This window comes from Sceloporus occidentalis, unplaced genomic scaffold (genome assembly GCF_023333645.1).
Source record: "Sceloporus occidentalis isolate IW3139 unplaced genomic scaffold, rSceOcc1.0.p SCAF_1, whole genome shotgun sequence".
Classification (NCBI taxonomy): domain Eukaryota; kingdom Metazoa; phylum Chordata; class Lepidosauria; order Squamata; family Phrynosomatidae; genus Sceloporus; species Sceloporus occidentalis.
The window spans coordinates 175,707,553-175,724,773 of NW_028316981.1; the positions used below are offsets into that span (position 1 = coordinate 175,707,553).

Here is a 17,221-nt window from a genome sequence, read left to right on the forward strand (position 1 = left end):
CATCTTTAAAGTAAGCCCACCTCATCTGAAAACCCTTTAAATTTAAATCCCACCCCCACTGACAAACACACACGCGCACACAAACACATATGCACTCACACCTCTCCCCAACTTTGCCAAGGTATCAATGGTTCTGGGAAAAGCAGAGTGAGGGATGTTTAGCCTTGCCTGAGTAAAATCCAACTTATGTGAGGGGCAAAATGTTTCTTGCTCATCATGTTAGTCATGATTCATTTCCAAGCAGGCCTACCAATGGACTTAGCAATGAGATCAGAAACATTGGATGAGACAAGGAGCTGAGTGAGGCTGGCTTCCTGTTAGTGGTATATGCAGGCATAGGGCCAATTTAAGTCTGCATACGTCATTCTTTTGTCATTGTCAAGGTCATAATTTCCTTCATTTCTATACATAATGCAGCACCTCCCCTGACTTTACTGAAGAGCTATGGCAGCCCCATCCATGGCTATTCAGTGGCTGGTGAAGAGCAGGGGAGATCAGAAAATCACCTGGCTATATCCCCATAACCTGGTGCAAAATGATTACATCATCCATTGAGACTTCTGGAGGATCCTGGCAAACTTCAGTGGATGATACAGTGGACCCTTGTTATACGCTGGGGTTTGGTTGCAAGATTCCCCATGAATAACAAAATCAGTGGATGCTCAAGTCCCTTTATTTATTTATTTATTTATTTATTTATTTATTTAGTGCTGTAGATTTGCACAGTGCTGTACATAAAACAATAAATATATAAGAGTAAGCCTGCCTATGGCGTACAATCTAAGAAATAATAGGATAATACATATAAAATACAAAGCAATACAGGAAATGGTTCAATAAAACAGGCAACAAAAGAACATCAAATAGCAAATGATAATCACGCAATGTCTGGGAATGCTCTGAACAGGATGGTCTTCAACTCCATTTTGAAGCTGGTTAAAGAAGTGATGGCTTTTGCTTGCAGGGGAAGAAGTTTCCAGGAGTGAGGGGCAGCAAGTGAAAAGGGGCGAATCCGAGATGGGGCAGAGGAAATCCTGGGCTGAGACAGCAGACCTTGACTACCAGAACGGGGGGCCCCGAGTTGGGAAGGTGAGGAGAAAGAAGGTCTGATAAGTAAGGAGGGGCCAACCCATGGAGGGCTTTAAACGTCGATAGCAGGAGCTTATACTGAATGCGGAAAGGGAGGGGGAGCCAGTGAAGGGATGCCAACACAGGAGAGATGTGGTCAGAGCGGTGGGCAGATGTGATAATGCGTGCAGCTGAATGCTGGACAGAAATTAAAGGGCGGAGGTGAGAAAGAGGAAGCCCAGCCAGGAGGACGTTACAGTAATCAAGTCGTGAGACCACTAGGGCATGGACCAGGATCTTGGCAGTAGAGGCGGAGAGATATGGTCGGATTTTGGCAATATTGTATAAAAAGAATCTGTAAGCCTTGGCTCTGGTCTGGATCTGAGAGATAAATGACAGAGAAGAATCAAAGATAAAACCAAGACTGCGGGCTTGCTGGACTGGTGGAATAGAAATGTTGTCCACAGAGACAGAAAAGGAATGTTGAAGGGTGGACTTAGAAGGAAAGACAAGAAGCTCTGTCTTGGACATGTTGAGCTTCAAACGCCGATGGCGCATCCACTGCGAGACAGCTGTGGGACAAGACAAAACTTGCTGTTCAAGCCTTGGAGAAAGGTCAGGGGTGGAAAGATACAGCTGAGTGTCATTGGCGTACAGATGATACAAAAAACCAAAAGAGCTAATGAGTTTACCTAAGGACAGTGTGTAGAGAGAAAACAGAAGGGGACCCAGAACAGAGCCCTGGAGAACTCCAACAGATAAGGAAACAGAGGATGAAGTCTGACTGCCTGTGACCACTGCAAAAGATCTGCCAGACAAATAAGATCTAAACCAGTCAAGAACAGAGTCTGAGAACCCAAGGTCAGAAAATATATCCACTGGAAGACAGTGATCAATGGTGTCAAAGGTTGCAGACAAATCAAGAAGGATGAGAACAGAGTAAAGTCCATTAGCTTTGGCCTGTAAAAGGTCATTCGAGATCTTGATGAGAGCTGTCTCTGTAGAATGCCTTGGGCAGAAACCAGACTGAAAGGGTTCAAGAATGGAGTTGGCTTCAAGAAACTCAAGACAGCGAGAATAAAGAACCCGTTCCAAAACCTTAGAAAGAAAGGGAAGAAAAGAAATCGGACAATAGCTAGACAAAGAGGAGGGGTCAAGAGAAGGTTTTTTCAGAATTGGGGAGATGAGAGCATGTTTGAAGTCTGAATGGAAGGAGCCTGTAGAGAGAGAGAGATTGAAGATATGGAGAAGCGAGGACAGAAAAGAGGGAGCTATAGAAATTAGAAGATGAGTAGGAATTGGATCAAGAGAACAAGCTGCAGGTTTGGAAGAGTTCAGAAGTGTAGCGAGTTCATCCAAAGAAGCAGGAGGAAACACAGAAAATTTTTTAGACGAGGGCGATAGAAGATTATTAAATATAATGACATAACAAAATGGTGTCCCTTATAAAAAATGGAAAATCAAGGTTTAATATTTAAAATTTATACTTTTTTGAACATTTTCAAATCGTGGATGCTTGAATCCGTGTATAAAAAAGGCCGACTGTGTAATCATTTCATGTCTGGCTGCAGTGGCATAGCAAATGCCTCTCCAACCCCCCTCCTCTGAATGGCCACAAGGGAGGGAGTTTCAACAGTTAAACAGTAAATCCAGAAATGGTGAATGGCCAGCTGTAGCAAAGTTCCCTGCGTGGAAGCACTAAATTACATTGTGTCATATAGGATTCTGACCTGAGTGTTATAAGCACTTCATACAGCCACACACATACCCACATAGCACAGAGTTTTTCCTTCTGGTTTTCCTTCTGGTTTTGCAACTGGGAAATCCACACACTGAAGTTCAGCACTGGATCCCACCATTTTGTCAGTGTATTAGAAAGATCCGATTCTGAGAAGAGATGCCTATTATCTCCCTAGAATTGAGAATAAGGGTCAGTTCACATTAATGGTTCCAGATATTGGCCAGTGTTTAGAATTCTGTTTAAGATCCATTTCAAGTGGTGCCAAATGCAGGAGAGAGCTTTGAACTACAGTTGTGAAATCTGGGGAAGCAGTTGCTCTTTAAAAGAGAAATTCAAATCAGTTGTAACAACCAACTTCCCATTGTTTGAAAGATGACTCCCCAATTTGTAGATTAATAGTACTGAAGGCAGTCCTACTTCAAACTGTATATGCAGACAATCTCCCGTACATTGCCTGCAGCAGAGTTGAGGCAAGCAACCCCTGCTCAGTTACTATCAGTATTTTTGCAGGTGTCAATTTCCAGGCCACTTTAAAAGATTAAATGAAACAGTGCCCTGCTATATGCTCAGAAGTGGGTAACGCTAGTGAATTTAAAAAAGAAAAGAAGAAAAGGAAGAGTAAGAAAACAATCCTGGGTTGAAAATAGATGCCTCGGCCTGTGCAATTTTTGCCAAACCTAAATTTCATAGAATTTCAGCCTGCAATCTAAGCTAATAACAGAGTGCACCACAAAGAGAGAACAAGAGTGCACCCCAGTGATAACAGGAGATAGTGAATGTGTTTATTACAAAAAAACAAAAACAAAAACAAAAACCAAAAACTGAGCAGCACACAGCATGTGTCAGCCTAGTTTTCCTACCAGTCTCTGTACCTCCTCCCCCTTTCCTCTCTTCAACTTTTGTCAGCCTTATCTACTACTGGGCAATCTTTTCTGAGCAATTTCAGTAGATACATTTCTTATTCTGCCTTAGCTCTGGGGCAAAATATCAGAGGAACACCAATTCCATCCCTCCAGAGCCCATGAAAACAACTGGCCTGAAGCCCAAAGTGGCAGCCACCAAAAGCAAAACCCTGCCCCCAGTCATAAGCTTGTCATATGTTTCATGGTTGCTTTGACAGCATACACACAAGCAGAGTTCATTAAGTCAGGTACTCTAAGTGGTAGTCAATGGGCAAGTGCCAGTCCTTGAACCATTGGCTGCTGGTCCCTGATGACTTGCCAAGAAAGAATGAAACAATTATACCCAATGGGCACAGTTATGGTATCATGTCCTGGTACATTGGGAGCAAAATGCCAGTCTCCCACATCCAGTAGTTGGAGATGCACTGATCTACATCCTCCAGGCTGGGGCTGTTTCTCATCAAAATGGCAAATGCCTTTAATCTAGAAGAAGTGTTGCATGTGTCTCCCTATGATCATTTTCATGACTCTGCAGACTCCCCACACCATCCTTTTTATGGCCCCAAAAGGGGAAATTTTCCTAGAATCCTCCAGAAGTACCAGTGTCAGTTTTTTTAAGGTTCAGTTTTTTCTTGCTTTGTTGAATATTTTAAACACACACACATTTTTCAAACCCGGGCTGGATTTGTAGTCTGAATCTGTGACATCTCTACACAAGGCTGCCCATGACTCTGAAGATACTATAGGTTCTCTTGGTGGCTGACAGACACTAGATTAGTTTATTAGGTTCACTGCCAAAGAAGAAGCTGTACAAGCCAAAGGTTTTGTTTGTGACATCTCCAGGTACACCTGGAAAAGACTCCTGCCTGAGAACTTGATGACCCATAATGCCAGTCATTTCCAGCATGGTATGTTACAGATGTCATGGCAGGAATGACATGGTTATAATCTGACCCATCTGAATGGTAACAGAGTGGGGAAGGCTAGTGTAGGCCCCAACAAACTAAATGGACCAGTGGTGTGGCTCAAGTCATTTGCTGTGTTTCAGTCAAGGCACATATGGGTGAGCATCATTGCTCCTGTTGCACTATCCTCTCCCCAACTGCTTGTTTCTCAGGCAACTAAGAACTCACAGAAATATATCTCTCTCTCTACACCTGTTCTTGCAAAGGCAGTGGTGAAGTCCATGTTAGTGGAGTGGTGAATGCACTTGGGGTTTTATTATAAAGTTTAGAGTTGCTATCCAAGGTACTTTACCTATCTGGCAAATAAGATTTAGCACCTTCGACAGCTCCTTAAAGATTAAGATTAAAAACTGGACTGGATTCACTGCCCCACTGATAAGAGAGCCATTAACTGCCCCTGAGCAAAGGGATGCATTCTTTCGTTATGCCCTTTATAGTTACATCCATGCATCTTTTATTTTCCTTTTCACTTGCTTGTTGCTTTTTTCCCATTACCACCTCAGCTAATAGCATGATCCACATTTTCTAAATATCTTGAAGGCACCAGGTCCTGTGTAATCTTGGAAGCTCAGCAAAGTTAACCTGGTTACTACTTGGAAGAGAAACCATCAGGGAATACCAGGTGCTGTAGACTGTATTTCAGAGAAAAGCTAACTCCTCTGAATAAATCTTGCCAAGAAAAGCCTATGATAAGGCTGTCATAAGTGTGGATTGACTTGGAAGACACATAACATCATATCAGTATGCAAAGGGATCTTGTAGCACTTTTGAGATTAACTGAGCAAAAGACATTGTAGCATACGCTTTTGGAGACTCGGTCTACTTCCCCAGATGCATGAAAATGCATGAAGATCCATACATCTGGGGAAGTCGATCAAGTCTATAAAAGCTTATGTTACAATGTCTACAAGATGCCTTTGCCTACTGATATTCCAGACTAACATGACTTTCGTCTCTGATTTCTAACATCAGATCAGTTGTTCACCTTAAAATTTGCACATTTGATGGGCATGCTTGTTTACCAAGTGCAAACACAAAGCAGGGTCATCCCAAGATGTTCTGCTACCAGAGGCAGAGTAGCAAAAGGCCTCTCCTACTTACATCATGGTCATACATAGCACTTGTGAACAATGAAGCTAATTTACCACTTGAGACCAAAAATCATATCAGTACCTTCCTACCTCCCTTGCAATAAAAATGCAGTTGTAATAATTGAATACCTAACCATGTGCTGGACTTTCCTGTTACCAAAGAGCTGCTGCCTGAGTCAGCTTCTTCACTCTTTATGATGATAGGGCCAACCCTGTCAGGGAGCTGATCTTAGACTGAGACCATTTCTGTATTCATTCCCTGGAAGCCTTCTCCTCAGCATAAGTTTTGTTCTGGGTGGGGGTGCAGCAGGACCATAATATGACTAGGATGGAGGGATAAAAGAAACGCACAGCACCAGCATACTCTCCAGGGACAGTCTCAGTTAAACATCTGTTATCCCACTTTTACAGCTGCTTTTAACATCTTCTAGTTTCTATCTCTTCTTCTCACTTTCCTCCTTTGTCATCAATTAAATTCAAATGTTGCAAAATAAGTTTAAAGTGCAAAAGTAGTTTGCATTCAAATAATTCATCAGGGGTGAGAGAAAGCGGCAGAATCTTTCTTTCCCCTATATACTCAGGCAAAAGGTAAATGTGGCAGGCTCTCTTAGCATTTTCTCCTCCCTCCTCATTAATGATTTTTGCCATCTTGACCACACTCTAATGTTGCTTGCCCACATGGTTTCTATCTATAAAATACTGGAGAATATGCAGCAGTCTGGTTTTTAAGCTGAGCAAGGTGGCTTCATCAGATGGCAGATACCGAGGTATGGCAAATAACCAGTTGTGATAAGGAAGAGTGGCTGGTGCTGTCTGCTGTGCCCTCCACCCTCTGAATTAATCTACTGTTCTTCTGTGCAGTAAGGTCGCTGTCCTGTTATTACTGTTGTAATAAGACACAATGGCCAGTCTGGCTAGGGTTTTTTTATACATGGAGTAGGAAAGAGGATGTTATATGGTCCTTTGTCTCAGACAGTGAAATGACACAGCTTTGGGAATCATACAGAACAAGGATGGGGAACCCATGGTGTCACACCCAAACTGCTGCTGGATTCCATATCTTGTCTGTCCCAGGTACCACGGCTAGTAGTCAAGGATTATGGTAGCTGGAGACCAACAAAATCTAGAGGACCTAAGATTTCTTCTAACTCTGTACTCTCCCTAAACTTCTGGTTGCTGTGATGTGTGAAGATGGAAAACTCAAAGACTTAAGGCTTCACCAGTCCCCTGTAACCTTTGGGCAGGGAGGCTGTGGCTCTCATGTCAGTGGAGTGATCTAGACCACTGGTTCCCAACCTTTGGTCCTCCAGCTGATTTGGACTTCAGTTCCCATAATTCCTGACTGTTGACCAAGGTGGCCGGGCTCCCAGGATCTGAAGTGTAAAACAAATAGAGGACCAAAGGTTTAGGAACGCTGGTCTAGATCAACCCACTGAGATGGCATCCTCCCTTCTATTCCACATATTTAAAAAAACTAGCCAAACAGCCATTGTGTCTTATTACAACAGTGGTGATAGAACAGTGACCTTACTCCACTGAAGAACAGTAAATTAGTTTAGATTTGAAGGTGTTATCCAAGGTGCTGAATTTATTTAGGGACTAGTATTCCATAGCATGGAAACTTCTTTAAAATTCAGATTAAAACCCTCAGAGGATTCGCTGTGCTATTGACACAAAGGCCACTAACCATCAATGACTTTATAGAATTTTGCACGCTTCCTTCTTGTGGTCAAAATTTGGCTTTTTTAAAAAAGAAAAAAGAAATGTCATGGCATCAGCTGAGAGCACCTAAACAAAGGATGCGTATTGATCATACAAAAAAGTGGAAATAAAACTTTTTTGAAAGTCAGTGTAGGCTCCCTAATAGAGCTTGGAAAACTTACTTTTTCAGCCTACTTGTTGGTGGCTGAAAGATTCTAGGACTTGTAGTGTGAAAAGGTAGGTTTCTGTCCATTTACTAGAGTGTAGTGGATCCTCCTTCTTTGGAGGTTTTCAAACAGAGGCTGGATCACCAACTGTTAGGAGTGATTTAATTGTATCTTCCTGCATGGCAGGAGTTGGACTGGATGGCTCTTGGGGTTTCTTCCAAGTAACTTTGTGAGTCTGTGATCCTTCTAGTGAACCTCTGAAATTGCCACCTCTCTGTAGCTGAGTTGCTTGCTTTAGCAGGGGGATTAATAGGGGGATTTTCCAACTCTGTATGCAGGACATTCATTTATGTCTCCTTAGAGGACCTACTGGATCCTGTAGCAATCTGTCAAATGAGAAAGCCCATGTTGGCCTCAGTCACACAGGAGTGAAAGTGAAGAATCTGAATGTTTCTCTGCTTATGTATAAACTCCATAAAAAGTTGGTATGCCAAACAGAGACCTACATAAAATTCTTTACTCCATGGATGAGCATTCAGAGATGTTTCCCTCCAACTGCTCTTTAAAGTGCTATATTCCCAAAAGGGCTTTACCACATGGTGGTGTTGTGTGTTAGAACCAGATCTATGATGGAGACACTTTTAGAAGTCATGTCTTATATGGATGGATGTAACATAGGTATGGCTTGACAGAGAATTTATGAAGGACACAGCCCATTCTGTTTTGAAAAAAAATCTAAATGCAACCCAATTTGAATCCAAGAAGCAAAATCTTTCCTCTGCTAGCTGCCAAAACTTTTATTTTTATTTTTATTTTCCAAGCAGCAGCTGCTGTGAGCTCTCCTGGGCTCATGAGCTCAGCTTGGTTTGCTGCACTGCTGACACCTTGCGAATAATAATCCAGGCATCGTGTGGGCCTCACGGCTGTGCAGTACAAAAATAAAAATGCAGGGATGTCAGAGTATCAATAGGGTGCACTTAGAAGAGGGTCAATTCAGATGACTCATCACTCCATCAGCTTGTAATTCATCCTGCGTTTAACTACATTATTGCTAAGTTGATGAAAATGGATGGCAGAGAACTGGCATGGCAAGTGTAGGGTTATTCGGGATTTGAGTATTTTGTTTGTTTGTTTGTTTGTTTAATATCCTGCTTTTCTCCCAAATGGGATTCAAATTAGCTTACAACATAAATTAAAACAAAGCAGTTAAAACAGTATGAAGTAAAAAGTTTTTAAAAAGTAATAAATAGTACATTCAGTTAAAACACTTCTTTACATTATCAGTTAAAACACTTAATATTAAAACAGTACACCTGGTTACACATCACTAGTCAGCCAACAAGATCTTCTTTGAATTGTGCCTGGAAATGGACCAGTAGCCAGTGAAGATCTTTCAGCAAGGGAGTTGTATGCTCCTTAAAAACAGCCCCAATCAGCAGTCTAGCTGTAGCATTTTCAATCTGCTGCATTTTCTGAAGTGTTGGCAGATCCACATAGAGTGTATTCCAGTAATCCAACTGGGATGTCGGAGCATGTGTTACCATGGTCAGATCTGGCTACTCAAAAAATGGACACAGCTGGTGCACTAGTTTTCATTGTACAAGCTCAATCCTGGCCACTGCCAAAACTTGGGCATCCAGGTTCAGGCATGAATCCCAGAGTACACCCAAGCTATGAAACTGAGATTTCAGGGAAAGTGTAACCCTGCCCAGCACAGATTGAATCCCTATTTCCTGATTAGTCTTCCAACTGACCTGAGAACCTGTGTCTTGTCTGGATAAAGCTTCCATTTATTTCCCTCAACCAGTCCATTACTGACAAAAGACACTGGTTTAGCACCAAGACAGCTTCCTTGGAGTTAAATGCAAAGAAGAGATAGAGTTGAACATCATCTGCACACTGGTAAAACTGAACCCCAAACACCAGACTCCCAGTTGTTTCATGGATATATTAAACAGTATGGGAGACAAGAGTCTTAGGACCAATGGCTAGGGTGCCAAACAGGAACATTACCCCCAGGACCACCTTCTGGAGGAAGGAATGGATCCACCATAAAACAGTGCCTTCAAGATCCATCCTAGAGAGGTAGCCCAGATTGATACCATGATTGATGATATCAAAAGCCACTAAGGTCCAGCAGAACCAACAGGGACATATTTCCTCAGTCCAGTTCCCTGTGTAGGTCATTCACCAAGTCAAGTAAAGCTGACTTTGTCCCAGAACAGTAGAAGTAAGATTGAAATTAATCTAGACAATTCATATCATCCAGAAACTCTTGGAGTTAGGAAGCCACATCATGCTCCAGAAGCTGGCCCAAAAAGGGATACTGGAATATATGACAACAATGATCATATGTTCCCTTAAAGTCAAAATCTACACAGAATGATTGTATACCCTATCTTGGATGGATTGTGTGAATTAACTTTCACTGGGCCTCCCAGAAAAAACGACTTTGCAACATAGGATCCTGCCTGCCCTTACCAAAAGAAATCCAGGAATTAGGGTACAGAAAAAATTATAAGGGATGTTGCCTGGCTGTTTTGGACTGGTCCTCCAAAGGTGAAACAAAATTCTGTACAAATCTGAAATACAACTTTTGGGAACACTGGAAATTTTCAAAGTTGACTTTCTGAACATGGCTTCTTGAATCTAGAAATATACACCTTATTCACTGTCTAGCCAATTGTTTTTGATGAATGCAAGGATACGGTGGGGATTAATGTCTGGGTTATTTTAAAAAAAAAACACCTTAACTCTAAAAACATTCATAATAGAGAATGCAGATCTAATTAAGAGACAATATATATTTGAATTTTGCAAGCAAAGTAATTTTGGTTAAGAATTCTCTCTCTCTCTCTCTCTCTCTCTCTCTCTCTCTCTCTCTCTCTCACACACACACACACACACACACACAACTGTTTAGCTTTTGGAACCCATCACAAATAATCATAACTAAAACAGAGTAGAGCATTATCAAACATCATCTAATCCAACCACTATCTAAAATATGAGACCTTTTGAGTCCCAAAGAATTTTCATGTATGTTTATTGTAGCAAGCTTTGCATCAAGGTAGTGTGAGTTAGGTAAATATTTATTGCTAGAATGTAGTGCTTTGAATGGCAGGTGCAATATTCAGTTGTTTGAATTATCAGTTTTGTAAAGAACAACAAACATGCCAGGAAAAGTGAAGTTAGACTACCTTATCAGACATGCCAGTTCTATCTGCAGGGAAGTTTGGGATGGGGAGTTTTGATCAACATGGGGAGTGAATTCAGAGCTTTGCTCCTTGTGGTTGTCATTTGCTTCTCTTTTCTGCCACTGAGAAGGCATTCTATTGAAATTGTTGGCTTCCAAAGCATTGCTGGGATGATACCTTCAGCAGAAAGACTGAATCCCTTAACTGGAGAAGAGTTCTTAAGGAGAGCAGTTCAGTAAGGTCCCTGGGTCTGCTTTCTTCTGATCTGGGACCCTTGGAAATTGCACAGTTGTAGCACTGTAATTCCATTTTAGCTCCCATGGTGCCACCCTATGGAATCCTAACTTGAAGGAAAGGCCTTTATAATTCCCAGCCAGGGAGCTCCTCTGGTGCTTCAAACCAAACTACTAGCCCCAGGATTTCACAGGATGTTCCTATGACAGTTAAAGTGGGGTCATAACACTATAACTGTGCAGTGTGAAGTCAGTAGTAGGCAGATTAGGAGAAAAGATTCAGCCATGTAACAGTTCCATACCTGCAGGATGAAGCAGTATAATTCGGAACAAGATAATATTGCTGATCATGCAGTCTGAGCTTTTCTCATTTTATAACACAATAGGATAAAGTTCCCTGCCATTCTTTTAATGGGGGACCAGTGGCAAGAGGCTGACATCTCTACAAATGCTGAGGGAGCCCATGACCAAACAGAGATTTGAACTTGGGTCTAAACACAAAACTTTACCTACAAGACTCACTGTTTCCTTTAAACTGGTGATATCCACCCCCAGCTCTTCCTTTGCCTCCCTCTTTATCTCCTAAATGAGACATCTCTCTCTGTGTGTGTGTTTGTTTTTGTATTTCAGGATGTGGAAAGCTCACAGGAGTCAGCAATCCCATCACCATCCGGGCCTCAGGATCCAGATTTGGCTCTTGGATGACGGACACCATGGTCCCAAGTTCTGACAGCAGAGTAAGTACCTGAGATTCAGCAGCTGAAATCCAGTTGCTATTCCCAGCTACATTAAACCCATTGAATCCATGGAACTTATATGAATGTTGACTTACCAAGTTCCTATTTATTCAGTGGGTCTACTCTGGTTGAGACTAGCAATTGGATTTAGACCAGCATCTCCACTACGGTCTTTTCATATTACATTGCATAGAATCAGAATATGGGGGGAAATACCTTTATGGATTACAATTTGCAGATTCTGGAAGCTGTAATCCAAAAAAATGACTTCTTCCAAGTCCTTGGTAGACTCAGAATTGAGTTAGTAAACTGTGGAGCTGCCTGTTAATCACTTGCCACCAGCTGAAAGTCAACATCCTTCATCCCAGAAAGTGATGCTCTTTTAAATCCAATTCAAATAGAATAAATTTCCCAAGTTATTTGATGTAATGAGTGAAACCTGACTTAATAAGCACAAAACTCTACTCATCAGCAGAGAAAAATAAGTCTGAGCCAATACCACCCACGTAGCATTAAGACATCTATCTTAATTTTTTTTTGGGGGGGGGGGGGAGGGGAGAGAACATCAACACATAGGAATAATATGCCATTTAGAAAGTACCAAAAGGAGGTAAGTGGGGAAGCAGAGACTAGAATCCACAGAAAAGGAAGGAGAAAGGGAGGGGAACCTTCCTATCTCTAGTCCAACATTATGTATATTAAGAGAATGGGAGAAATTATCTTTTAGAGTTACAGCTCCCAGAATATTCAAGGGGGATTGTGCTGGCCTTGCAGTTACACAGAGTGGAAGTAGTGCCTCAGGTGAAAGATGTTGGGTGGCTTGTACTGTTACTGAACCACTCCTGTCCAAGCTAAGGAGAATAATGCTGTACTGTTGACAGTGGTAAAAATTCCACTGTTGTTCTAGCCAGATTCACTGCTTGGAACTGGGAGAGGGGACCAACTTGTTCTTTGGCAAAATGTCTTGGGCCAGCCCAGAGAGAAAAGCATGAACCTGGGCTCATGTGGCACAAGGCTTTCTCCCTTATTACTTTAGTCTGCTGATCTCAGTGGCAGGTAGGCATTATCACAAGCCAGCACTAGGGCCAACATTGGATCAGATCAGATAGGGAGGGGGCACAGAAATAGAGGGGCTTCCACCAGATTCTAGTCAAAAAACCTTTGGCCTTCAGATGTTTTGGGTACAGTACCCACAGTCCCTTTCCGCTGTACATGCTGGCTGAGGTTTTTAGAAGTTCAGGTCCAAAACAGCTGAAGGCTGCACATCCAGTAGTAGACTGGGCAGCAATCTGGCATGCCATTGTTCCCTTTCTTGGATGAATGCAGATACATGGTTCCAATGTAGGGGGATCCCATTGGCTCCATTTTGAATGCAGTGACTTCCCTTCAAGGATGGACCAAAAGGTTTTTCTACCTGAGATAAAATGGCAAAGAAGCAACAGAGATCCTTATACTCATACAGTACTGCGTGAGTATTGTAGACGCATACTGTAGACTCATACAGTATACAACAATATACGTACTCATAATTCCAATGCAAAGCACATAGTAACAAATGTGCCCAATTTATTTTGGCACCTGAGGCAGAAAATCCCACAAGTGCCTAACCCTGGTTATGAAAATATACCAATAATAAAATACTAAAATAAGAAAGTGCTTTAATCCTCCTCCTTTTCATAAAGGAGGATTTAAGAGTAATCCTAGGAATATAGATCCTGCCCCTAACCACATTGCTCTTCTTTTTATTCATGCTGGAGTGTGACAGAAATGTGCATGTGTGTGTGTGTGTGCCTTCCAAGAAAGAGGACATGATTCCTTAGCCAGCCCTTTTTTTTCATTTTCATTTATGTTGGTTTTGCAGTTTAGCTTAATTGATGCTGCACAAGAAATTTAGAAGTTTTGAAAGTGCCCAGTGTTAATGGGTTGGAAATATGCTGCCCTATAAGGTGGTTAAGCCTTGGAGGGAGAGGTATTGTTTTTCAGCCCTTATGGTTCAGGAGCCCTTTTGATGATTAATAATTTTATGAATAAGAAATGCTGTGAAGCTGAAGCTTTATTCCATACAAGGAGCCCAGAGGTAGAAGGGGAGAGATTTTGAGAGTGGGGGGAGGGATGAAAGTGACAGAGAAATAGAAGGGGGAAGCTCTCTCTCAATAATCAATTCAGGAAGAAAGAGAAATAAAAAAGAGTAGAGAGTGAGAGAGAAAAGAGAGAGAGAGAGAGAGGAGATTATTGCACCTGTAAACATGGGATTCAAAAGTCAAAACCAGGTGTTATCGCATGCAGCCAGGTAGGGCAAATGCAGCTCGTCTGCATCCCAGACTGCAGCAGTGCTTATTCCAAGAGCTTTTCACAAAAATGCAAGCTCCAGTTTTTGAAAAGTTCCTGGGTAAGTGCAGCTGGGGTCTGGGCTGTAGATGGGTGGCATTCACCCAGCCTCATCTGTGTGCAATAACAACAAGTTTTATAATTAATTACCCTTAACATACAATAGGACTTGTTAAGGACTTCTAGTTCTCTTTGATAATCTATCCAAGCATCAACTGAGCTGGGACACACGTAAGAGAGTGTCAAAGTAGTGGATACTTTTAAGGAAGTATTTATTATAATTAAACAAAACAGAACAAAAATATATAAATCATGCAAGGTCTTAAGGGCCTTGCAGGTACAATATGTTAATTCTAAAAGTATTTGTTTCATGCAAGCAACCAGAAAAATAGTAAATAAGGCCTAAACGTTCTAATCTGACACATTCTCACCTAACTGATATATTGAAGTAATATGCCAGCCTTGATGGCTTTGGAATATAGTGACAGGTTAGCATGAACTATCTGCCTGAATTATGCTTTCTTGCTGTTGGCACAACACTACAATTTTCCTAACCTGTGAGACTAACTTGAGGGAGACATTCCCACCTCGAATTCTTACTGTGGAAACCACTAACTGCTGAAAACTCTCTCTCTGCCTCTCTCCAACTGTCACCTGGTCTCAGAGGCTTTTTCTCTTAGAAGCTTCCGGAAGAAACTCTCGCTCCTGCTCACTGATTGGCCAAGTGAGCCTTCCGTCAGCTGTGATGTCATTACTTATTTGCATGTGCCCAGCTTACTCTTATTACCTGGCAGAAGTTTTCCAATGACAGGAGGCCCAGTCATTACATTGGGCATCAGCTGAAAGAAGAGGAGGTTCATTCTGCTGGCAGCTGGAACATGGGTGAATGATGTTTTCATCAGGTTTGCAATGGAGTCAGGCCAGGAGAGGTTACTTAGAGCCAGTACAGACCGACACATGATGCCAGCTTCCTGGCAGCGTGGGGGCATGATGTATGGATAACGCACACCCCGATACCACTCCATCATGCCGCCCACTTGACCAGACAGTGGACAGCATTGCAGCAGTCCGGCAGCATGGCATTCATATGCCATACACTGCAGGAGCACTGAAAAGGAGCTGCTACAATGGAAAAGGTGCCACCATGGCAGAAAAGCCACCCCTTTTCCAGTGCAAAAAGGAGCAGCATTTTGCTGCCTCTTTTTGCTCCAGAATAAAGCTGGAGTGAGACCAGGGTGTTCGGTTGCTGTGGTGCTCACCCAGCTCTTTCAGGAGCAATGTCACACCGTCCCTTTGGGCCAGTCTGTTTCAACCTTTAGTTAAGTATAATTAACTAAGTTAAGGATTCAGAATACTGGCCAGTATCATTATTTGTAACATGTTACTTCCCGAATTTGGCCTTTTTTGCTGAGCAAAGGCCCTGCCCGATTGTGGGTAATGTCAGGGATGTTTCCTATGTGGGAAATGGAAAATAATCCCCAAATGAGAATGAGGCAGTGTGTTAGGACTGTTAACCATGGTGTAGACTCTACTGTAAGAGTCAGTGTCATACAGTGGTTTGAGCATTGGAGTATGACTCTAGAGACCAGGGTTTGAATCCCTGCTCAGACATCAAATCCCACTGACTGATCTTGGGCAAGTCACACTCTCTCCGCTTCAGAGAAAGGCAGTGGCAAACTCCCTTTGAGCAAATCTTGCCAAGAAAACCCTGTGATAAGCTCATCTTAGGGTCCCTATGCATTGGAAATGATGTGAAGGCAGTTAACAACAAGGACCTACTATAAAGGAACTGGAGTGTGCTGACAATGTTGGGAGCTTCTGTCAAAAAGATCCCATGGGGTTGGGAATTACTTGAATAGAAGTGCGAAGGTGTTAGAATTTACCTGGGGCAGTAGAACATCTGTCTCTTCTTCTGCACGCAAAGAGATCTTGTAGCATTTTTGAGACTAACTGAAAGAAAGAAGCTGGTAGCATGAACATTCATAGAAGCATGAGCTTTCATAGAAAGAAAGAAGCTGGTAGCATGAGTCTTCTTCATCAGAGTTGTTGTTCCGTGTCAGCTCTTGATTTGTGGTGTATGATCTGTAGTTTAGGTTCAAGATATCCAAATAAATGAGTGGGCTTGTTCTGAGTATCTTTCTACTTTGGCATGGATTTCCAGTCCGGCCAGAGAGAGGAGAAGGAGAGGAGCTGCTTGGCAGCCATTTTGAGACCGTGTGCTTGAGACCGTGTGCTCGTTGCTGAAGGGGCGGAGCTTCTGTGAGTCACATCTGTGAGTCACAAGGGGGCGGAGCTAGCAGACTAGCTTTATATACCAACATCCAGAGCCTTCCAGAACAGTCCGGCCAGAGAGAGGAGAAGGAGAGGAGCTGCTTGGCAGCCATTTTGAGACCGTGTGCTTGAGACCGTGTGCTCGTTGCTGAAGGGGAGGAGCTTCTGTGAGTCACATCTGTGAGTCACAAGGGGGCAGAGCTAGCAGACTAGCTTTATATACCACCTTCCAGAGCCTTGCAGAACAGTCCAGAATTTTCATTTTCTTAAACTCAACAACTCTGCTCAAGTGGCATCAGGTTAGAATCAGATATTGAAACAGAACCTTCCCTTTAAGTGTAAGATAGCAGCCAGTACTTACCTTTAAAGAAGTATTCCCAGTAGATTGACTGTTATATTTATTACTAAAGACTTTGCAGTATGGACAACGAGGGATCTGCCGCAGTCACCTGCAACTCTTGTGGGATGTTTCTCTTCTTGCCTACAGAAGTGGAGAACTTCACATGCACCAAGTGCAAGTTGGTAGCACTCTTGGAGGAGAAAGTGCAGCAGCTGGAGTCCAGAGTAGCTACACTTCAGCATATTAGGGAACAAGAGGATTTCCTGGACTCAATAGAACTAACCATCTTGGATGAATACCACGCAGAGGAAGATGCTAGGGTGGAAGAGGTCACTTGCCAAACAGAGGAGGCAGACAGCTGGAGGAATGTCACAAAGAGAAGTAAGCCAAGAAGGAATTGTTCGGGGAGCTTGCAGCTAGAGAATCGATTTGAAGCTCTTTCCCTTATCAAGGAGGATGAAGAAGAGCAGCATGGACAGA

At 42.5% G+C, this 17,221-nt stretch overlaps 1 protein-coding gene across 3 annotated transcripts in view; it reads left to right on the plus strand.

The window, feature by feature from the left end:
* OLFM2 (olfactomedin 2) overlaps positions 1-17,221 on the plus strand; it is a 279,696-nt gene that overhangs the window by 248,620 nt on the left and 13,855 nt on the right. For all 3 annotated transcript variants that reach the window (XM_089509333.1, XM_089509314.1, XM_089509324.1), the window contains exon 5: positions 11,696-11,802. In XM_089509333.1, coding sequence (XP_089365459.1) covers positions 11,696-11,802 — 107 coding nt within the window. The remainder of the gene's footprint in view (positions 1-11,695; positions 11,803-17,221) is intronic.